The sequence below is a fragment of the Daucus carota genome, chromosome 5 (genome assembly GCF_001625215.2).
Source record: "Daucus carota subsp. sativus chromosome 5, DH1 v3.0, whole genome shotgun sequence".
NCBI classification, from domain to species: Eukaryota; Viridiplantae; Streptophyta; class Magnoliopsida; order Apiales; family Apiaceae; genus Daucus; species Daucus carota.
Genome location: NC_030385.2, coordinates 3,503,176 through 3,527,557, shown reverse-complemented (window position 1 = coordinate 3,527,557; position 24,382 = coordinate 3,503,176). Strand labels below are relative to the sequence as shown.

Here is a 24,382-nt window from a genome sequence, read left to right as displayed (position 1 = left end):
TTTGGCATAGCTGGCATTTGGCTTGACTTGGCTTGGCTTTGGAACAAATGACTTGATATGACTGGATCAATTCTTCGATCGATAAATACTTTGCAAAGCTCCGTACGTGCTGACGCTTAGTGCACTGGTCTGGTTCACAAGCGACTAACACTGAAGTTAAACATTGTACCGTCTTTGTCAGCAAACATTGATCAGTCGGTTCCGGGTTAGTTTATGCTTCAGTTTGTTGATTATAAATAACCAACCAAAATATATAGAAATATCTTGCTTCAGGGGTTGCACTGAAATCTTTCGAGTACTTGGACAACATCTTCATTGCTTCCACAATCTTGAATACTTCAATCCTTATTCTTCACTGAGGCATGAACATATTAATGAACTTCTTCCAGTGAACTTATTCCTTCAAGACTGTAGATGGCTTCTTCAACCTTTGTCTTCGTATCTTCCGATTCTGGTGTAGGCGTAGTGTTATTTACTTGTCCTGTTCTATTGTTGAGTTATCATCCCTATGTAACAGATAGGGTTGTCTTTACATTTAGACTTACAGTGAGCATTCAATCGTAATTTTATCTGATAAGATGTCAACCCACAAATTAGGAATCAAGGTACCTCCATTCAACAAGGGTGACTATAACAACTGGAAAATAAAAATGTTGTTATACATCCGAGCTGCTGATCCCATATACATTGGGACTCTGGAAAACGGGCCACATGTGCCAATGAATATCATTCCTTAGTCTGTTAAAAATAATTTGTTCCTGAAGAAAAAAGGGAATTCACTGAAACTGACAAAGGGTACATTGCTCATGACCATAATCTACAACTCATCATTGTCGAAGCAATAAACAAAACAATGACCCACCTGATACTTGCTCTGAAATCATCAAAGTAAATGTGAAAGGCTGTTCAGGCATTGATGGAGGGAAACAAAGAAGTTAGGGAAGACAGATACGATTGGCTTATTGCCAAATATGAAACATTCAAGGCTATACCTGGTGAGATCCTTTCTCAAATCTACGAGAGGTTCATGATGTTGTTAAATGGACTTACTCTGCATGGAAAGACATATCCACTAAAGGAGAGGTTCATTTGTGATGCCGCCTCATCTAGTTGTGATGACTGAGACCATCCGAGAATGAAGTGACTTCAGAACTATAAATCTGGAGAGATTGTTTGGAAAGATGAGAAGTTTGAGATGGAGCTCGAACAAAGAAATATGGTGGATCAATGGAAGCAAAGAGTATGGATAGGCAAAAGACTGCTGTATTTCTAGCTGATACCCATATTTTTGTTATCAACAATTGACTGATATGGCCAGAATAATTTCCCTACTACTCGGAGTGATTTTTCGTCGCTCAAAATCTGAATACACTCCTAAAAATCCTGAGATTGTTGAGGCTGAAGTTGATGAAGTTTTAATGAATCCGGAGGATGAGTTTTATACTCTAGAGGAGCTTGACAGCTGGAGGATAACTCCATGGCATATATGGTAGCCAGCTTCAAGAATATCAATTTCAGAAAGAACCCTCGGTACAAGAAAGCTTCCAGAACCAAGTTCCAAGGCAAAGGTGGATATTCAGGGTCAGGGTCTAGAAGCACTGGCAGTTACAAACCAAATCTGATAGACAAAAGAAAGAAAAGGTGTTACAACTTCAATGACTTAGGGCACTTTGCAATGGAGTGCAGGAAACCCCGAATTCTCTAATTTACTATACAAAAGCAAGATAGTGGCATATATTCGTCGATTCTCTAATCACTAATTCTTCATCTTCGTTGACTAATTCTCACAAGTCCACTATACAGCCGAATATGATAGCATGTGATGATGTTGTTTCTTTGTTGAACATGATGGATACGAATCACAAGTTCAGTCTCCAAGAAAAGTCGACTGCACGTCATTACTGCGTTACTTGGTTAAAATTGATGAGCTCCTTTTTCACAACACTTTGATTCTTCCGGAACTTGTTCATCTTGTTCTTCCCCTTCAGTTTACACGCTCAAGTTGCTGTGATACTCCTAAATCTTTTAGCGGAAAAGGTTAAAATTCTAGATTAGTAATTAAGATAGAGGATTTTTAATTTTGTGTTGAGCAACACCAATCAACGAGATAGTCTTGGAGACGCTACCATTGAGCTTATATTTCTATACACTTGTGCTCTAGACAATTCATCCGTTCCTAGATTTCATATTCATAGCTTGCTAGTCGCATGCGTTGACAAAGGCAAGCTCCCCTATCTTATCGATAATTATATACTTCACACTCTGACGTGGTCCAGTATTAAAACTCAAAAAGGTAAGGACATTGCTGATAGGTCAAAGGCATGTGAATCGCTCTTGGTGAGTTTGAATCCTAACAATTTTTAAAGTATCATGACTTCTCTATTTTAGATCACATCCCAGATTACTCTGCACTCATTTGGCAATTTGAAAAAAATTATCTCGACGAAACTAAAGACACGGTCCCTCTCAAAAATTACCTGGAAAAAAGTGTTGCCTGAATAACGATTAGCTGTAGAAAGGGGTTAAATACAGTTGTGTATAATTTTTGACTTGAAACAATAAAGAACACAAATATGAAAAACTCAAAACATCTTCCATTGATCTTTGTTAAAAACTGTTACAAACTATCTCAAGAAAAACGGATGTTCTTGAGAGCTTTCAAGGTTGAAAATATAGCCTTTACACTTCCTTTGTTTTCCTTTGTTGAACCTCAAGATCATGGTTTTAATCATCCTACATACCTCATGAAGTGACACAGTATTCAGATCATACTGATTATTCAGGAAGAGCTCTCAGAAATTTGGTGTTTGAATCATCTGCCTCATATTCCTTACCGAAGACACAGATTATTGAGAAGAGTTAGAAACATGTCATACACATCAGTGTGACTTTCATCAGACTTTGCCTCAAATTGCTCATACTCCTGGATCAAAAGAGATCTCCAGTTTTTTTATCGACTCAGTTCCTTGACACTAAGTTTCCAATGTGTCCTGGATCTCCTTAGTTGTGTTGCAAGCTATAACCCTGTTGGACATAACGGAGTCCAGACTATTGTGGAGAATATTCTTTACCTTAGCATCTTTGAGTAATTCAATCTTCTCCTCAGGTGTCATATCAGTTTTAGTCTTCCTGACACAGTGTTCAGGTCTGCCATCAGTTTGTGGAACTAGCTTCTTGGGGATATATGGTCCATCAAATATCCTATCGAGATATTCAGGATCTGATGCCACCACATACATCATTATTTTGACCTTCCATGTAGCATGCATATTCAGATTTTTTTTTGATGCTTTCATATTTGTTTGTCGACATGTTTTGATCTTTACTGATAATAATTTATTAGCCGGCTCTGATACCAATTATTGCCCTAATAACAATCAACTGTAGAAGGCGGTTAGATATAGTTGTGTATAATTTTCGACTTAAAAAAAATAAAGAACACAAATATGCAAAACTAAAAACAGCTTCTATTGATCTTTGATAAAAACTGTTACAAACTCTCTCAAGAAAAATGGATGTTCTTAAGAGCTTCTAGGTTACAATACTACTCAAGTAAATTTGTTGTTCTAACGCAAACACGTCACTGTGTTTATGAATCAAACAGCTACCATATCAATTACAAGATATGTTTTAACTGATTTTTATATGTTCCATACATATCGTAACTAATAGCTACAATCCTAAAAATTAGCAAAACCAAATCAATCCATGCGTTGGCTTCCAACAGTAAAATATATATCTTAAATAACACTGATACTCATCAGTACCTGACGATATCAGTTCGTGGCCAGAAACACATCCTGATATCTTTATCAAATCCTGACCATTTCTACCATTAGATCATGACCATCATTGAATCAGTATTTGTAACAAAAAAGTAGCTTTTACCAGCATCACAACTCATATGACTGTCTTCATATACGGGATGAATATTTCAGGGACAAAAGTTTTGTTGCTTTTAAAATATAGGGAAATCATCCCATTGCAAGGGAAATTGGCTTACTTATAAGAAAGGACAACCAACACCTAGGGATTTTCATCTACATGACGCCAATTTATAATGAGAGATATACAAAGTGTTTAGATATATGTGATTTCTTTTATGTGTGTATGTATCACTCCTTACCATTCACCGATCTTACATGTAACTAGTTTTCTCTAACATTTTTCACCATCTAGCTACTCTTTTGCATATTACGATGTGAAAAATGAGAGACAAATATTAGATATATAGTACTTCTCCATTTCTCATTGTTGTATTTTAAATTTCCTAACCGATATTTTGTATATTACTGATTTTATCAAAAAAAATTCGAATTTCTAGCATGTTGTTTTTAATAAATTTTGTTGATGTCTATGTTACTGTTCTTCTTATTAAACCTTTTTAGCTTTTCCATTATATGTCTACATTTCTTTTCATTGTTTCTAATTGATTTCTTTCAACATATATGATGACCATATGTGTTCTTAACAAAAAAGATTAAATTGTATATTGTGTATATTAAGTTTAAACATACTGCCATGTGTGTATCAGAGATTTTAACAATAAAAATATGTTCCTCAGTTTTACATTCATCTGCAATCAAGGGCAGAGCCACAACAAAGGTTGTGTGGGCAGCAGCCTAGGGCAAAAACAACCAAAATTTTCTATTATGCAGCCCGAATTTTGAAGTCAGCCCAAGACAAATTTGGCTCAGTCCAATTTTTTATGCAAAATATTCAACGTGAAGAAATAAAATAAACAAATATAAAAACACAACTTAAATTAGGATTTCAAGCAAGGAACAAGACAAGCAAGAAAAAAGAGATTAGAGATTTAAAGATAATTAACAACAAGTTCAATTTATCTTTTTCTTGATTTATAGTTTATATTCTTACAGTTTAGGTTTTATAATTTACAACTATTTCTTTTACTCTGTTTTTTACATAATATATTTATTGCAAGTCAAGAAAAAAAGAGGGGGAAGACGTTATTATCTTTTTTTGAACCAAATTAAGTGTATCCACATCTACTAGCAAGGTACATTATTCATCTAATGCTAATGTTGAAAAAAAAAATCTAGTTAGTATTGATATTGATCAGGAAAATGATGAAACTGATTTTTAAGTCTCCTGGAGTTGAAATTGATATTCATACTCTTGAATGTGATCCTGAAATTCGCAACATTACATAAATCAGCGAGATCATGAAACTAGCATACATTAAAATGATTCTGTATCAACCTAAGCTAGCAAAGTATCCGAAGACAAGAGATGGGTCACACAAGCAAGCACGTAATTTCTAATACTCCTGGTTTGAAAATTTTAGTTGGTTTGAGTACTCTCCGATAAAATATACAGTATATTGTTTTTCTGGTTTTATAATTGAAAAAAACACATCTTCATCCCACATTTACTATTGATGAATTTAATTGTTGGAAGGGGGTTAATGATGGAGATAGATGGCCATTTTTAACCTATGTGGGACTTTGTACTTCACCACATAGGAATGTCGTACATTTTATCGAAGAGTTAATGAAAGTAAGTGGACATACTAAAAGAGCTTTGCGCAATAAAATATAACACGAATTTTTAATAGATTCTATGATGACTTACATTGGGCGAGACCTTGTTGAAGATATCGATTCAGATTCGATAATAGATGAATTTTATTATATTAAGAATCAATGTGTGCAACTAAAATTAAGTAATAATTGCTCAAGCTTGGTAATTAGTTTTTCAAAAAACACTATCTTGTACATATTGTAAGGCAAGCCTAATTTTAATCTTGTTTTGCAGTCAGACATCACCCTTTATTTTAATTGAAAGCCTGGGCACAATTAAGAGTTTTGTTTGATCGGAGGTCCTGGTTCGGAGGGGTCGTCCTCGTCTATCTATTCGTTTAGAAAAATAAATGCCCCGACATGTTTGTGAGTTTTAAACATAATTAATCAGGAGTTTTTATTGTAATAATAAGGTCTCTTCCTTTATCTTCAAAAAAAGGTCTCTTCCTTCTTTTATATCACTGTAGATTATATCTAAAAGATGATGATATTTGATGAGGACTCCACTTCTGCTGGACTGCTGCTAAAACTCAAAATAACCAAAATCGAAATGCAAAGATTCGATAACTAATAAATCGATACACATAATTTTGAATACCGATTTCGAAAAAGTAACGGAAAAAGATTACTTTATCAAGCTTATATTTTATTGAGAGTAAAAATACACTATTTACATTATGTTGGGATTAGAAAAAAATTTTACTTTAATTAGGATATTACTTTATCGATTATTACTTAATCGAGGTTCAACTGTAATTATTTAAGCGAATTGAGAATACTGTAGATATAAAATAGCTAGAAAAACTTAATAATACAGTAACAAACAAACAAAATAATGGAATTTTTACACATGTGTGCATTAAAGCTGAGAAGCGTAGTCACGCAGTCACGCGCGCAGGACAAACCTGCGTCATCACCTTCCTTCACTCTCTGCTTATTTTTCCGTTCCCGCCATCTAGCAACTCCGACAAAGCAATTCGTATTGTGTGCATCTACACAATTTTGAATTGTGCATTTGGCCCATTTATCTTGATCTTGGGCTAGGCCTCATTTGCCAATAATGCATGGGACTACATGTCTACATCACAAGCCCGATAACATAAACAGTGACATTACAATTCAGAAAAGGAACTGGATATTACATGCAATGAACTATACTATTAAAATCCAAACATTAAAAATTTAGACAAATACCGATTTATGGACTACTCATATAATCAATTATTATTTTTACTAAAATTATTATCTTTTTTATGTTTTCTTACTAAAAACAGTCAATTTCCTATAAATAACATTGCACAAAATAACAAATATCTTTTTTAACCGAAACCCATTATCATTTTTACATTCCTAACTAAGAAACTGATTTTCAAAAAAATAACACATACAAGATACGTATGAAAAGGATAATGTTATTATATATAATTATTAATATACAGCCAATGATATGTTTCAACAAAATACATTAATGGTATTTCTAATTAATCCATGTTATCACTTTATTTAAAAGTGATTTCATAGATCTATACTATCTTTTTGTATTATACTATATTATTATTATTATTATTATTAAAATTATTATTGTTGTTATTATTATTATTATTATTATTATTATCATCATCATCATCATCATCATTATCATTCTATTAAAACTGAAATATTAATAATTTTATTGATAGGTCGAGTTTTATCAGCCGGTTGGTATTATTTTACGGGTCTATAATGTGTTCTAATATATATTTTTATTATCAATTAAGTCAAAACATTTAAAATTTTGGTTAGTGTGATCGCTTTGTATTTTCAATTAGATTTAAGATATATACGATAAAATTATGAATATCATAAATTACCCGTGCATGACCCGGTTTATAAGCTTGTAATTTAATAATAGGGACATTGAGTACTCCTATAAAATAAACACATCATTTCTATATATTCTTTTTACGATACTCGACACGCATTTTAATACTCTTATAAAATAAACAATTCATTCGGGTTATCCAATCGCGCTCGATTAAAATTTTTCTTCAAAAATTTAAAAGCAATTTTTCTAAAAGTTTTTAGCACAAAAGCTATTTTTAGAAAAAACATATCCCATTCTTTCAAAAAACAAAAAGAGAGGTGTTTTTCAGCTTGTGCTGGAAATTATCACGGATTTCATCAGATTATTACAGATTTCATCATCAAATCTCAGCAAAAAAATTAATTTTATTAATGTATAACTCAAACATACATATATCATAAAATTTATTAAATAATTATTCAATTTTATATAGTATTATTTTTTACCAACATTTTTTCAAATAACATGATACGTTTGAGATAATATATCGAAAAACAATGCCAAATACGCAGACATGTCCAAAGAGAATGGTCGAACTGCCTCGGATTTTATATGATATGCATGAGTTTACGCAATAGTCACTTAACTTTCATGAGAATTGGAGAATGGCAAGAGCATTTTCAAGAATTCAAGAATGTTATGTATATTTGTTAGTTATAATATAATATATGGATAATCATCAAAAATCATAATTAAAATCTTCTAGGTTCACTTCAATGATGTTATGAAAATCGGTGTTTATTGTGTGCACTTGACACACATTAATATCAGAACTAGATTCTAACCTAATGGAAAGCGGACTGACGGACTATTCGGGTAATCAAAAAGACGCCTTTCTTAATACAAGCAATTAGTAGCAATCATTAGACACAACAATATACTCCTATATTGCTAAATTAAGTATTGTAGGCATAACTGTCGATTGCCGCTAACACTAGCTGTTAAGCTATCTTCTTTTTCTTTCTTTATCTTCCTTTCTTTTCTTAAGTGTTCTTTAATTTAAAGAAGATGTTACTCAAAGAGATTAGGTACTTAAATATTGATTGTCTTTTCCTCATTTGATCATGAATAATCAGCACATGCAGATGGTGATCAAGTTGCTAATTCTTGACCAGACGTTTGTATTGGTAGATCATATTAAATTTAGATCGCGAAGGGTGCAAGTAATTAATCATGAGATAATGATCATCTAAAAAATCACAACTTTGTATTGTTAATTAAAAGTAATGAAACTAATAGGAAATGAATTAGGTAGGGTGCAAAAAGACGAGGGGGAGAGCCGAGGAATAATGTTGAATAATGATACCTAATAAACATATTTCATATTTTCAAAAAAGGATAAAAGGAGAAAATTCATATTAAATAACCATTTCATCTGGCCTCAATTATACCAGTGCAATAACATGTACTAATATCAACATTGATAACTATTTTAAATTTAATAAATAGAATGAAGGCTTTCAAATGAATGTTTTATTGGGATTTTCTGATTCTGATTAATAAGTTAAAATCATTTTATTCGTCTTGATTGTATAGATTATTAAAAGCAAGTTTTTAAAAAAATCCTAAATTTTAGTTTTATTTTAAAAAAATGACATTACAAAAATATATAGGATCATTTTAAAAATAATTTATGATATTTTATTATTATGTTAATAATATTCATACCTAATAAGTTGTAAATATCACAAAAAATTATCCTAAATATCATCTGGTGACTATTGAGGTTGGACGTGGTTTGATCAATTAAGTTTGGATTTGGGATCCCTAAATCTCACGGTACATATGACATTAGATAAGAATGATTATTGGCGACAGCGTATTAGAGTAGTTGAGACTCGGTCTCGTGGTTTACAGAGATTTTGAGTGTCATGATGTTCTGCTTTCAGGGAAAAGCTTAGATCATTTATTGATAGATGAATTAGCGACGAAGAGGTTTTGAGTGTAGAGCTGTAAATGAACCGAACTGTTCGATAAGTTCGCTCGGTTCGGTTCGTGTTCGAGTTCGGTAATCTCGTCCGGTAAGCTTACCAAACACGAGTTCGAACAACATTTTATGTCCGATAAGCTTAACGAACCGAACCGAACTTTAGATTGCTCGGTTCGTGTTCGGTTCGTTAAGCTCGTGTTCGGTTCGAGTTTGAGAAGTTCGTGTTCGTTCGACAATAAATAAAAATATTTATAATATAATATATAAATATAATAATCAACCATTAGCATACTGTATTAAAACTTCACTGTACAGTACACAACCGGTAATATTTTTATCGTAGGTAACTGGAGAGCTAGCTAGTTGGGTACTAGTACTGTGAGTAGTTGCATATTGTCAGAAATAACCATGCTTTACCAGTTACTTACTACACCTACTTTCTGGGTAACCTCTCTTGTTGAAATTCATTGCATGTCAGTAAAAAAAAAAATAGAGGCACATAGTATCAGTTTTACAGATTTTACAGGCAATTTTTTAGGTTTTCATATACAGTGACGATGAGTAGAAACCACAAGGGAGCCATTATTGTAAAGCTGCATCAACAGGTGTAGTACATGACGTCAAACTGGTAGTGTGCAATTTATTTCTGACAATCAGTAATATGATAAAATCTTCATAATGGTTAGAGTACATTCTTTTCTGTAGAGGTCCTTCATGGACATTATTTGGTGTATATTCCCTCCGTCCCCTGGATAGTATATATTGGAGGACAGAGACGCGGTACGGAAATCTCAACAATAAGTTATGTGTGTCGAATAGTTGGAAAAAAACGTATAGAATTAAATGAAACTCAAAGAGTATTTCTCAGCTATATCAGCCTATCACCGTATGGCGTATGCATACAATCATACAATTTGTTAGGCCTTGCATGTATACTTAAAAGAAATTACTACTTGTTTGACTTTCACATAAATTAAGAAAAATAATAAATTTAGTTGAGAAGTGGATAAAGTGGTGGAATCTATCAATATTTAATAATAAATTTGAGATACTGGAGGAAAGTAGTAGGGTAATAGTAAGTGTTTATTTAATAAAAAAACGAGTATAAAATAGAGAGATAGTAAAAAGAGTATAAAATAGAGAGATAGTAAAATAGTGAAGAGTAGTGTCAAAAAATAGTAGGTGTGATAGTTTATTTTTTTTGGAAGTACCAAAAATGAATATTGATCAAAAATGTTACAAAAGTGAAGAAAAGTGGAGGGACCCACCAATTTTGATAATATTTCAAAGAAGAACTTGGATGGACACCTAAATGTCAGGAAATGGTTGGGACAGAGAAAATATATTATTTTAAATATTGAAAATTATATTCTCAAAAAAAAAATTACATTCAATTTCCAATGATATTAATTTTATCCAATATACTTACATTAAATCAAACTAAACAACTAATTAGACGGGAGGAAAGTATATACAGTCACCAGAATACCAGATGTGTGAGTGCATTTGTAACATACAAAGAATGCTCTTCGTTCTGTATTTTATTGGGCAGTGTCTCCCGCTTATTGAATTATATCTATTATTTTTGGACACAAAAATCAGAAAAAATATATAATTAGTAAAATTAGATGAAAATGAGTAAATGATAAAAAAATAATTTATATTTAATAATAAATTTAAGATAGTGGAGGAAAATAATAAATTTATTAGTATTTGTTATTATATAAAATAGAAATAATATAAATTATTGATTATAATAATATTTTGTATTATTTAAATTTATTTACTTTGAAATATATATGAATTATATAAAGACATCTCATAATACTAACTATATTTATATAGAAATAAATGGGAAACGAGTATAACAAAAATCAAGATTTTCTGAGCCTGGCAATTTATTAAGGCCGTTTTTGCACTCAAGTATATATATATCAAGAAATCTAATGCAATCATCAAATCTGATTCATATTATGCAGAGATATATAAAGTAACTCTGAGTACTTATCTAAAGCCCGTTGGACTGAGCTGGGGCCGTTTTACTATTTATGATTTCATGACTTCATGTAAATTAAAGTAGGTTTATTTGTTTAAAATTCGGATTTTAAGTAATTTTTAATTTAAATTTAAAAGATATAATAAGTTAGAAATTGGCTTAAACTTATAAATAAGTTAAAACTTAGTTTGAGGTATTTTTTTGGTATCTTAAAATTTTTTAAAATTTTCTTATAAAAAATATTCCTAAATCATATATTACCCATACATTACATTTATTATTATTATTATTATTATTATTATTATTATTATTATTATTATTATTATTATTATTATTATTATTATTATTATTATTATTATTATTATATTTTTAATAACACATAAGTCATTAATACATCAAACTTTACCAAAAAAGATATTTTGAACTCTCAGCTTATTACAATAAGTCATTTAAAGTCATAAATCACAATTTTAAACTCATCCAAACCAGCTGTTAATGTGATAATTGGGAGTTTAAAATGTTCGTTTTGATATTTTTGACTTATTAATAATTTATTGGTTATTAAAAAATAATAAAAAATGATTTAATGAATAAATTATGATTTTCATAAGTAAAAAAGTTTAAAAAATTAAGTCATCCAAAAAAATATTTCTAATTAACTTCCCATCTAACTAATTTCCAGATTATTTTTAACTTTAAATTAAATTCATTAGATAAGCAAGAGACAACAACATGCTCCTAGTCATCTAGCTAGAAGGCATGCTAGTCGTTTACTCCGTCTGTCCCTGTCATTTCTTTACCGTTACTATTTTGGTATGTCTCTGATTACTATTTTGGGATGTCCCTCTCATTTCTTTACGTTACATAGTAAGTTTTTCCTATCATTACACCCACTATCTTCCCCTACTATCTCATATTTAACAATAAAAACTAGTATTACACCCACTACTTTCCTCCAATATCTCAAATCTATTATTAAATATTGATAGGTCCCACCACTTTACCCACTTTTCATCTAACTTTACTCATTTTTCATATATTGTCTTGGTCTTGTCTTAGTCTCCGTGTCCCCTCCAATTTAAACAATTGAGGGGGACGGAGGGAGTGTTAACAAGCAAGCTTATGTATACTCCTCCGTCCCGCCTAATAGTACAGGACGCATCACGAATAAATATGATATTCATATTTTTAAATAAAACAAGAAAATTTTAAAAATAAATTATATAACTATGGTCCTGTTTGAGAATTAGCGGTTAGCTGTTAGCGGGTCGATTAGCTGTTTTGATCAGCTGATTGAATTAGGGGCCTATTTGGAAGTTAGAGATTTTGGGTAAAATTAGAGGTTTGAGATATTTTAGAGATTTGGCCATTAGAATAAGCTAATATTAGTGTTTGGTTGTTAGCGGATTGAAATAGAGGTTTGGATTCAAAAAGCTAATTTTGAAAAAGCTACTTTGAGAGTTTTTTGGATTGGCGGTTTTGGTTTGTGTCAGAAAAAGCTAATCAATCAGTTATTTACCAAACAGTTTAACGAGAAACATCTAATTCAATCCGCTAGTCAAAAATCTAATTCAATCCGCTAACAGCTAACTGCTAATTCTCAAACAGGACCATGTTTTGACTAGCGAAATGAATTAGCTGTTTCTCATGAAACTGTTTTGTAAATAGCTGATTGATTAGCTTTTTCTGACACAAACCAAAACCGCTAATCCAAAAAAACTCCTCAAATTAGCTTTTTGGATCCAACATCTATTTCAATCCGCTAACTACCAAACACTAATTTTAGCTTATTTTAGTGGTCAAATCTCTAAAACACCTCAAACCTCTAATTTTCTCTCAAACCTCTAACTTTCAAAGATGGCCTATATATTATAAGAGTCTTAAAATACGTGTCGAGCAGGTAAAACACAAACTTGTACAATTGAATGGGACCGGGGAAATATATCTTAAAGCTGAAAACTTTAAATTTGGAATTTAACACTAGCTAGAATATATATCATGCTACCCTCGATAGTTGTCAAAGACAGAAGATCCCCAGAAATCTCCAACTGCCAGGAAGAAACTAAGGGCAGCACCCAAGTAATTTCGGAAATCTTACATTTAGTTTTATATAATTAGTTCCCACAAATGCAAAAAAAATAATTTATTACTACTCCCTACATTTATTTTTACATTATATTTATCCCGATTTATTTGGAATCCTGATACAAACGGCGTACACAAGCATGCATGCTTACTTAGGGGACTGTTTGTATTGAAGAACCAGAAGTTGCTTCTGGCTTCTGCTTTTCACGACCTGTTTGTGTAAATAAGTAGGAGCACTTTTAAGAAGCTGAGAATGCTAGCTTCTCTAAGAGCTTTTGATTATTTTTCAAACACTTTATTGACTTATTTACTTCTCAGACCCACTTCTTTATTTAAGCACAAAATCAATACTAGCTGCTTATTTAAGATTCCCGGAAACCCTAAATGGTTCATGGTCTATATGCATAGAGAAGAGAGTCATGGTCCTTGTCCCGCAGCTCCTCCTTGGCCAGAAACATTTTTGCCATTCCCTCGAAATGAATAAGTACCAACTCCTGCTCCTCTTGTATTAATCGCCTCAACAGGCCTCATCTGAGCACAATTGCTCATCGGATGAATCGGCACCGAGGCATTCCTTGGCAATGCAACAGTACTCCAGATATTCGGATGATAATTATTATAACATGCGCAAGCATAATAAGCCAATTCTGCATTAGCCGCATCGAGTTCCTTCTGAAGCCGCTCAACTTGCAATTGCAGAAATGAAATGGCACCAACGCAGCCATAAACAGGATCCCTCACGCGTGCCTCTGCTTCGTAGGCCAGAGAACTCACGGTGTCTTCTCTTTGATGAGGGAGGACCTCGTGCAAGAGCTTTGACACGTTGCTTGCCCCGAAGATTTTGTGGACATGGGTGAATTTTGAGGGTTCTTCTGGTGGGAAGTAAGGAGCGAAGATGCAATCGGGCATGCACTTTCTCCTCAAAAACTTGCAGGCAGCACAAGGTGTGTTGTATCTTGCAACGTTGGACGAAGCCGCCATCAATCAGTTAACGTTTAATTTAGGTAACTGCACCAACTATATATATACATATAAATCATAGTTGAACTAAATTTTCCACTAGGAAACCAGTAAAATCAATTCCCTTTCTGTTTGATGTACACATATATTAAGTATTATATATTTAATTTTCTTTTTATCACAATAAAAACACCTACTTTTGATTAGTATTTCTGTGTTCACCTTCACAGATTAATGTGAAACTTCATATGCCACTAGTCGACAAACTTCATATGCTCGTATACTAACTAAGAATTAAAGTTTTAACCTTCACAATGAGTTCCGCGAATAATTTGTTCGGTAATTATGTCAAACTTCATATGCCTCTAGTCGAGGAAAACAACAATTCCAATAATTAATTGAACTCATTATGTCGTCAAGTCGAATTTGAGATGAATGTATTCACAGAATATATCAATTCATTTTTACCCGCACTAACAACACTACTATATCTATGGTGCAGATTTGAATTTGCAGAACTATTATACATGAAATGAATATTAAAACAGTAGTAGTGGTGCTAATATTAGCTCGTATACATCATATCCTAATATAGGACCCAGATCCTCTCCCTCGTTCATTCTTACTTTTACATATATATAAATCCCTATTATAATTAATCAAAAATTTCTTTTACTACTCTTAATGCAGGCTTTCTTGTATATAATTAATATTTTAATTAAGATATTTAGTCAATATATATAATTATAAAGGTGTGACTGTGTGCTTGCAGCTAGAAATGAGAAAGATTTAGTTTATAGAAAAAGTAGCAGTGAGATAGAGTATCACATCACTGTAAGAAAAACGGCTATTTTCTGACCGCGCATTTTGACTGGCGTCTATTTTCGACCAAATATGATCAAAAATAAATACAGTCAAAAATATTTGGTCGAAAATAGCTGCTTTTCTTGTAGTGCATGTACGAGAGCATGGGTACTGTATCTATGGGATCTGATGAGAGCTAGCTAGCACTGAAAGCACTTATAATTGTGATCTCTCTTCAAGTCTAGAATAGCACTGCAAAAAAATTTAATTCAGAACAGAAGCAGTTTTTGCTGCTCAAATATTTCAACAAATTAAACCCTAGATCAGCCGATCTAATACACATATATCACGGTAGACTTTACCTTTTGAAAATATTATTAACAGCAAGAAAGTATATAAATAAGATCTAGGTTTATATGAAAAAGAGGAAACAAAATGAACTGAGAGAGCCAGAGAGGAGTCATTAAGAGTGATCAGGTTACCTTTTCGAGATGTATTGTCCTAGCTAGCTAGCTTGCAGCTTGAGGTATGATCTTTCTTCAGTACTTGAGACTGTTGTACTTTGTTTACTAAATTAACAAAGTGAACTTAAGAGTATTGGGTGTGTGTGTGCGCTTGGTAGATCATATATATAGCTAGCTCTTCAAAAACCCTAACTTTAGTGAGGAAGAGAATAGGAAATAGAACCAACTATTCAATAAAGCTGAATTTATGAAGGAGATAAAGTATTTGAAAGCTAGCTAGTGGACGGTAAGGTAATGAAGTGGAGAGGCTAATGGGTTTAATTATTTGATATGTACACCTAATTAAGAGATGATTTCATTACTCGATTAAAATAATATTTAAGTTAAAAAAATCTGGAACAATATCGTAACTATTTATATTTATCTCATTTAATTTTATACGTTTTTTTTAACTACCCCATAAACATTTCAATACTGTAATAAAATATACTTCCATAACTTATTTTTAAGATTTTTTTTCTGAATTAAAATATACCATCCAAACGTTAATTCAGAAAAAGAAAATATCAACAATAATTTACATAACTATAATTTACGGAAATATTAAAATGCGTGATGGTCCCGTCCCTCTATATACTATCCCGGGACGAAGGGAGTAATTTATATATACATAATATTTAAGTTTTCAAGCTACAGTCAAGAATGTTAGAATCTGTTAGCTTTATTTCACAAGATCAGTGAGAGTTTCGGCCCACCGTACTCCCGCAGTTTCTGATGCCTTGCCTCAAATACATTTTTCTGTATACCTTAATATATATTTTTAAAAAAATATACATATAGGCAAAAACATTTTAGCTAGCCTTCAACATAAATTATAATATAAATACAAATATCTATTTATTTAACATAATTTAGAATTGGGATTGTGTCATATATTCAGGCTATTTTGGTATTGTATTATATGTTCAGACTATTTTTCGTATTGTTGTTGCCTTGTTGGAGAGATTAATAACAACTTTTTGCTGAAAACACATGAAAGACGTAATAAATTTAAAATATTGTTAGGTATTTTAACATCAAAACTTATCATTTATATTATATCTGACGAAAAAGTGTAAACAACTCTGTTACTGATGTTTCTATCCTTACTTTGGCTAATGTCTGCAGCTTACGTACTGAATTAGTAACCTGTAATGAATTCTATGCGCCGTGTAACCTATTCTTGTATTAAATACATACTCCTTCCTCGACGGGCTGTTTATCTTCACTGTTCGCACATATTTGAAACTCTAGTAAAATATAATTTCATAATTTTACTGAATTGCTTTTTATGAATAAAAATTTTTATTCAAAAAATATTATACAATTATAATTTATAGTAACCTTAAAATGCGTGTCAAAACGTAATGTAACAACTTGCCGGGACAGTGGAAGTAATAAATAAAAATTTGATTTAATCTTAATTATGTTTGAGCTCTTTTAAATACCTCGCATTAGAATACTATCGAGTTACAACATGAATTTCATCCTTACCAGATCATCCAACCATTTAGAATTAGAACTTGGTGAAAAAAGTTAATAAAATTTTAATATAGTTGATGTTATTTTAAAATTATATAATATTACTTGAACGGTATTGTCTCAAATTATAACAATAATTATAGTCATTTTTAACTTTAGTTTTAATCTTGCTCTTAGGAGGGTCTGATTCTGGGTCATGAATTTAATTCTTTTTATGTATTCCACATGGTCTTTATGTTGCTGTGTTCTTCTAAATTCAGTTTGTTCTTACGATTTATATTGCTTGTCATGTTATTTATAGACACACGTATACAGCTACCATTGTACCATGCACAGAGAGAAAACTAAAGAGTGTCACTAGATTTTGGCATGGCTCTGCAATATTTGTTGTTCTGGTAGAGTTATCGGGTCTGGGGATGATATGCTAAGAGTTCTAGCTATCAGTTTTAGCCAGCCGAGGCTGAAGAACCGTGAATTCCCTCTGTCTCACTTTAACTGATGAATCATTTTTTTTAACATGAATTTTTTTAATTATATTTATCAAAATACAAAATAACACTCCCTTCGAATATTTAACACAATGTAACAACTTGTAAAATCATAAAGACAGTACCTTATTATATTCATCAATCATCCCGAAGGTACAGATATTTTTTCTTGCTTGTGATGAATGTGCAGATCTGGGGTTGGGCAATCACAATTTCAAAATAAGAGCCGAATAGCACCATGTCAAGCTAACTAGCTAAGAGCATCCTCAGACGAGTCAAACGTCAATTAGCACAGCGTCAAGTGAATTATATTTAGCAAGAGGAAAAAACTACATAAGGGAAAAAAGTTGGGGATAAAAAAGATCTTGACAACTTGTAGGGCTTAATATAAAGTAGTCCAACCGTTATTAAAGAGTAACTAAATTTTTTTAAACAAAATGTACTGTGAGCAGTTGGAATAATAGAATTTTAGTCCCAAATCTCTCTAAATTTATTCAGACTTTTGCAGATTACCTTGATAGGAAGTATATGTGATAATTTAACTCCATGAGTTCACAGGAATAGCACCCAAAAAAAAAAAAAAAGAACTCTTTTATGATTATACAATAAGTCTAGGCAGGGCTTAATGACATTCTACCAGTGCAAAACAGAGGCCCTCAGAAAAACAGAAAGCAATGTGAAAATTGAACTAGATGCCAAGTACATACCACATGTTGCAGTCTCCTTCCACCCCTTCAACATCTTCTTCGAAGAACCGACCAGCTTTCCTCTTATTACTAATACAATAAGCACATGAATACATGATCTTGGTTACAAGTAACAATGTGGCAATAGCATATATTAAAGCATTAGACAGCAGAATGGAACGGGACAGAAACGAGAAATACATACCCAAAAATATATAACTAGCCAATACAGAACTGGAAAAAAAACTAACCAATACAGAATTTAAGCAAAGCTGAAACACTGCGTCTCAATTTATAGTATACGCTTTTTGCAGATGTCACAGAAAATTTGCCTATAAAATCACCTGCAAATGACTTTCCCACCTTCAATTAATATTCAGTATTCCCTATTTATCTATTAACAGCACAAGTACCTTAGCCCCTGTATCACGAATAAATGAAACGTTTATCCAAGCAAAATAATACAGTGAGAATCTTCCGCGCAGCTTAAGCAATACTGATTGTGAAAGAGAGGTTAGCCACTGGGATAATATTGCTAAACCTATTAAAAATTTCAACGTAAAAACAACTAATGGCAAGCCCCTTCTCAAATCTCAACAAATTTAACTGTAGTAAACTTCTTGCAATGTATGTAAGCAAGTTTAGAGAATTTTAAAATATCAGCCTTCTTCAGACTGCAATCACGTGATGGAAGCCATAACAGTAGATGCAAAATATTACAAAACAAGTATAATGCAAAACAAAAGGTCTCAATGACTATTTACTCAATATATAAAAGCATACACAGGAATAATAATTAGTGCACATAACATATATAGGGAGAATCTAAACTCACTTTGGGTTTACTACTGCCAAATGGTTTAAAAGTCCAGCCACTTTATAAACCCCTGTATTAAATTTTACTGTAAAGTAAGTAATGCAGAATATAAAATTGCAACATATAGCCACCAAAAAAAAATAATAATAAAACATTAAATATTTCTAAAGCTTAAACGATGTTTATTGTATAGACCAACCAAACAAGAGTTACTATCTATCTACATGAGACATATGTCATTGGCATTATAATCAGTATCAACATTTGTGTCAAAAAGAGGCACTAGAAACAGAACCGTAAACTTACAATCTATGTATGAGATCTCTATGCTATTTGTTTTATAGAACTGTTATCATCATCACAGTTCGATTCTTTAGTAAGTCGCTCCATTAGGTGACTTATGCTTGTTTTTTTGGGTAACCACTTCAAACTGATCATTTTCTCCAAAAATCTTGTAGCTTCATCCTTTTTACTCTCTAGATACAATTTATGAATTATAGTGCTGCAATTAGTAACATTTAGTGAAAGCTTTTGACCTTTCATCTCATCGAGCAATAGCAGAGCATCAGAAAAGTTGTCCATTCTGCATAAAATTCGCAATAGTGAGGCATAAACATTTGCATTTATTCGCATACCATATCTTAACATCTTCTTGTGCAACCTAGAAGCCTCAACAAAGTTAAAATCCTTACAGTACGCATCAAGTAGTACGTTGTAAGTGACTTCATCTGGCTCTATTCTGCATGCCACCAATTTCTTAAACATTGAAAATACCTCAGAAGTATATCCCAATTTGTTGTAACCATGCATAAGTGATGTGTATGCTACAATGTCGGGTTGCATATTCTTTTTCTCCATCTGCAGGAAGAGCTGATATGCAACCTCTATCTTTCTCGCCCTGCAGTGCCCATCAATCAAAGTTGAGTACGTCACACGATCAGGCACAATCTGCATACTTAACATTTCTTGCACCAATTTAATGGCCTCATCCAACTTGCCTAACTTGTTAAATGCGTCTATCAAAATGTTAAAAGAAAATTTATTGGCAAAACCCATCTGCTTCATTTTGTTTAACACGTCCATGGCCTTGTCAAATTTATGATTCCTGCAACATCCACCAATAACTGCATTGTACACAAAACTATCTGGTTGAATTCCCTTTGATGGCATTTCATCAAACAACAAAAAAGCCTCGGACAGATATTGTGACTTGCAGTACCCATCTATCATGGTGGAATAGATTACATTATCTGGTGCTAGACCTTTCTCAGATATACTATCAAATAACTTTCTGGCTCTTGTAACTTGACCGCACTTGCATAACCCATCAATTAACGAATTATAGATAAAATGGTTAGGTTCAACACCTTCAGAGTACATTTCATCAAGATATTTAAAAGCTTCATTTACTTTACCTTGTCTGCAAAACCCTGTTATGATAGAGCTGTAAGTGAACATATCAGGAGAAAACCCCATCCCTTTCAGTTCATTCCAGATGCCAATGGCCTCTTTAAGTCTCCCGTTTGTTAAGAGACCATTGATGAAGGTAGTGCAAGTTTGTATATCAGGGAGGACCTGCAGTCCAATTATGGTTTTAAATGTAGAATAGGCTTCCATCAAGTTTCCTGCCTTAAAATGCCCCGTGATCAGTACAGTGCAGGTTGCATTGTTTGGCAGTATGCCATGATCAAGCATATATTGAAAAAATCTGTCTGCCTCTGACATGTTCCCGGCCTTGCCATATCCGCAGATAAATGCCCCAAAAGTTACAGCATTCGGGGTTAGTCCCTTCTCTACCATTTCAAACACGTACGGGCTCGCTTCTGCCATCTTTCCAGCCTTGCAAAAACAGTTTATTACGTGATTGTAAGAAAAGCTGTCAGGAAGAAATCCGTTCTTCATCATTTCCTCTAATGCCCTTCTCGAATCCAGTGTCCTATCTTCTGCTGCATACACAGCAATAAGAGCTTTATAGGTAACAGCATCTAGCATTAACCCACTTGATATCATTTTTCCCACAAGGGCATGGACTCCATGATAATTCTTGCAGAGGCATAACTCATTGATGACGGCATTGTAAGCCACAGGTGAGGGAATAAGGTTTTTCTCAGTCATATGATCAAGTAGCTCTAAGGCCTTGGCGACATTATGTTCCTTGCAGTACCCTTTAATCAGTAAACAGTAAGTTTCAGGATTTAGATTGAAGCCAATTGAAATCATTTCTTTGTAAATCTCGGTTGCTTTCGTCATATCACCAGCCTTACATACACCAACAAGAAGCATTACATGAGCATGATGCTTGTTGATGTCATACAGTCTTTTCTCATCATTCTCTCTCCAGACCTCTTTTGGACAAGCACTGTGAAGAAACCCATCAGCTATATTATGACAGAAGGAATCAGGCTTTAGACCCATTTTTAACATCTCTTCAGACATAAGTTTAGCCTCATCTAATTTATTCTCTCTGCACAACTGATTGATTAGCTTAACATAAGTAAAACCATTTGGCACTAGTCCTTTTTCACGCATGACCAATTTCAGCTCAATAGCTTCATTTATAGCTCCAAGCCGGCACATACCTTCAATCACCGTATTATAAATAAATGTATTAGGATCACACCCCTTCTCACCCATTCGTAAAAGTACTTCTCTAGCTCCTTTATAATCTCCAACTTTACAAAGCGCGCTTACCAAATTAGTGTACGTATAAACATCAAAATCTATCTTAGCCTCCACCATTTCATTATACACCTTCCAAAACAATCTCATCTTATTCTTCTTTAACAAATTCTTTGACAGATCATTACAACATCTCAAACTAGGCACACTCCCCATACCCCTAACTTCCATAAACACGACGCAAGCATCCCCTAACCTCCCCGTCTTCTTATAACAATCAATCAATATATCAAACACTAAAACATCACACCCTTTAATCCTAACAAACATCTTATACACATTCTCAAAAACCACACAAGCAGATAAAGTTTCGATTTTTATCATCAATTCCAAAACCCCGAAAGCCGGGCCAAAAAGACCAGCATTGCACAAATTAACAGCTAAAAAGGAGAAAGAATCCAACAACTGAGGCTCAGCAATCCTAATTATTGACCAATGAAAAAAATAATTCAAACGTTTGATATCATTAACCTGATTGTACTGATCAATAATTGTCCACACAACTTGAGGGCTCAGCTTGTTTCGAATATCGAAAGAGGCCTCTAACACTGAAGACCAATTAGACTGTCTGAGAATTCTTGAAATTTCTTGAGCAGCCACTTGGGTTTCTTGCTTAAGAAAGCTGGAGATTTCTCTAGCTACAGAAGTGTTGTTGTGGGTTTCAACTTGGGTTGAAAAAGAGTTCAGTTTTGAAGAGATCTTGGTGCCATTTTGATGAGCAAGTGCGAGAAGGCTTCTCTGTGAAAGTCTCTGCATCAGGGGGCAGCCTTGTTGCCAGGAGGGTTTATGTGTGAAATTTCGGATAAAATTGAAAATGTAAAGGGTTTATGTCTTTATGATAGTTTATTTTCTTGAGAATTGAGATCCAACAAGGCTTGAGCTCAAATATATTTAATTATTTATTTATTTTAAAATTGATTCAATTTCGAAAATATGTATTAATAATTTAATTTTGTGTTATTTAATTTTTAAATTGTAATAATCAAGTACTTAGTAGATGATTTAATTAATATAAACCTTGAAATTAGTACTCCCTCCGTCCCTTTTTACTTGTCCCTTTTGAAAAAATAACGCATCTTAAGAAAATGTTAGGTGGATATCTTGTTTTCATACATATCCCTAATAAATGTAATGAATTAGATAGAGTTGTGTATATATATATATGCTAGTCAAACATCGGAAGTTGTTACATTTTGAAAAAACATACAAAAAGTTGCTTTGAAAAGAGAAGTGGACAAGTAATTAGGGACAAAAAAAAATTTCAAAAGGGACATGTAAAAGGGGACGGAGGGAGTAATTAAATTGAATAAATTTGAAATTAGAGAGTAAATTGATCAATTTCAATAAATATAATGGTTGGTCGGGATCGGGTTATCCGCGAGTAAGGCGGGTCGGGTTCGGATTGTGTATTATGATATATTAATATTTCAGGTCGGGTTCGGGTTGGGTCAAATTTTTGACCCGCAATTGTCAATCCGTCTCGAATCCAACATAATACTTGAATTTGTTCGTCCCAATGTATATGTTTGACCGTCTCTTTTCATTTGACTTATTTCTCTAAAAGAATTATATTATACAACATCTTTTGATATTTAAAAGTTTAATGGGTTTTTAAATTTATTATATAAAAGTAAATTATTGCACATTTACAATTTTACATAAAAAAATCAAAATAAGTTGCTCATTTTTGCAAAAATAAGTAAGGTAAAAGGAGCCGAATACAGCTAAAAATGGTAAATGGATAACTGAGAGTGAGATCGATCACCCATGTTTGCTTGGACCCAATTCTGTTGGGCTTAATGACCTAGTATTTCAATGGTTAACCATAACACCACACAGATTCTTGCTGTTGGGCTTAATGCATTGTCCATATAAACCACACTGTTGTACCCCGCTGAGGAAAAAAATGAAATACCAGAATAAGTTCCCCAATAAAAGTGTCGTGTTTGGATGAGCTCAGAAAAAGTTACTTATACCTTAAAATAAAGAAGTGGATTATAAGTGAGAAGTAAAAAAGTAATAAACTGTTGGTAAAAATAGAAGTTCTCAGGAAAAAGCTAGTATTCCAAAAAAAAAAGCTAGTATTCCAAAAATTTTAGATAGACATCTGCTTATTTACACAAACGGTCATAAAAGGTAGGAGTTATAAGCAGCTTTTGCTTAATTTTTCTTAAACAAAGGGGCGAAATATATTCGCTTTGATCCATTGATAATTCTGGAAAACGGCTCAGTCCAACAATATTATATTTGATTGGGTTGGGAATGTTTGTATGATTATTACTCTACATTATATGCATCATAAGTATACTTAATTTTAAAGTTATTTAAAAAAAATTTAAAACTACATTCTATACAAGAAGCTCTCCGGGAAGAATACTGCAATTTATACAGGATGCACAGGGGAAGTAAAGCTTATTATTTAAGAGTCGGGATGATTACAAAAAGACAGTAAAACTTGAATTGACTTGTTTAAGTTTTTTTCCGCGAAGAATTGAGTACTTGTTACTTGTTAGGAACAACATTAACATCATTGGCCGTTGATGTCATTATTAATATTCTCTTTTTT

At 32.7% G+C, this 24,382-nt stretch overlaps 2 protein-coding genes across 16 annotated transcripts; both read right to left on the bottom strand.

Moving 5' to 3' along the window:
- Positions 1-13,814: 13,814 nt before the first annotated feature.
- Positions 13,815-14,378, bottom strand: LOC108223907 (LOB domain-containing protein 25-like). The gene has a single exon (XM_017398375.2). It carries the CDS (start codon positions 14,376-14,378, stop codon positions 13,815-13,817), a length of 564 nt encoding a protein of 187 aa, XP_017253864.1.
- On the bottom strand, positions 14,215-22,633 carry LOC108223906 (pentatricopeptide repeat-containing protein At5g61990, mitochondrial). 15 transcript variants are annotated; one of them, XM_064093774.1, is made up of 5 exons: positions 19,444-22,633; positions 18,572-19,207; positions 18,342-18,410; positions 17,760-17,826; positions 14,215-14,352 (listed from the first exon to the last, which is right to left on the bottom strand). In XM_064093774.1, the coding sequence occupies exon 1, from the start codon at positions 22,570-22,572 to the stop codon at positions 19,462-19,464; it is 3,111 nt and encodes a 1,036-aa protein (XP_063949844.1). In that variant the 5' UTR covers positions 22,573-22,633; the 3' UTR covers positions 14,215-14,352; positions 17,760-17,826; positions 18,342-18,410; positions 18,572-19,207; positions 19,444-19,461. The 15 variants fall into 15 exon arrangements, with proteins under 15 accessions (XP_063949844.1, XP_063949845.1, XP_063949849.1 ...); XM_064093775.1 differs by having other exon boundaries at positions 17,760-18,410; positions 18,572-18,664; positions 18,734-19,207; XM_064093779.1 differs by having other exon boundaries at positions 17,760-18,664; positions 18,734-18,816; positions 19,156-19,207; positions 19,674-22,633.
- Between the last annotated feature and the right edge of the window lie 1,749 nt (positions 22,634-24,382).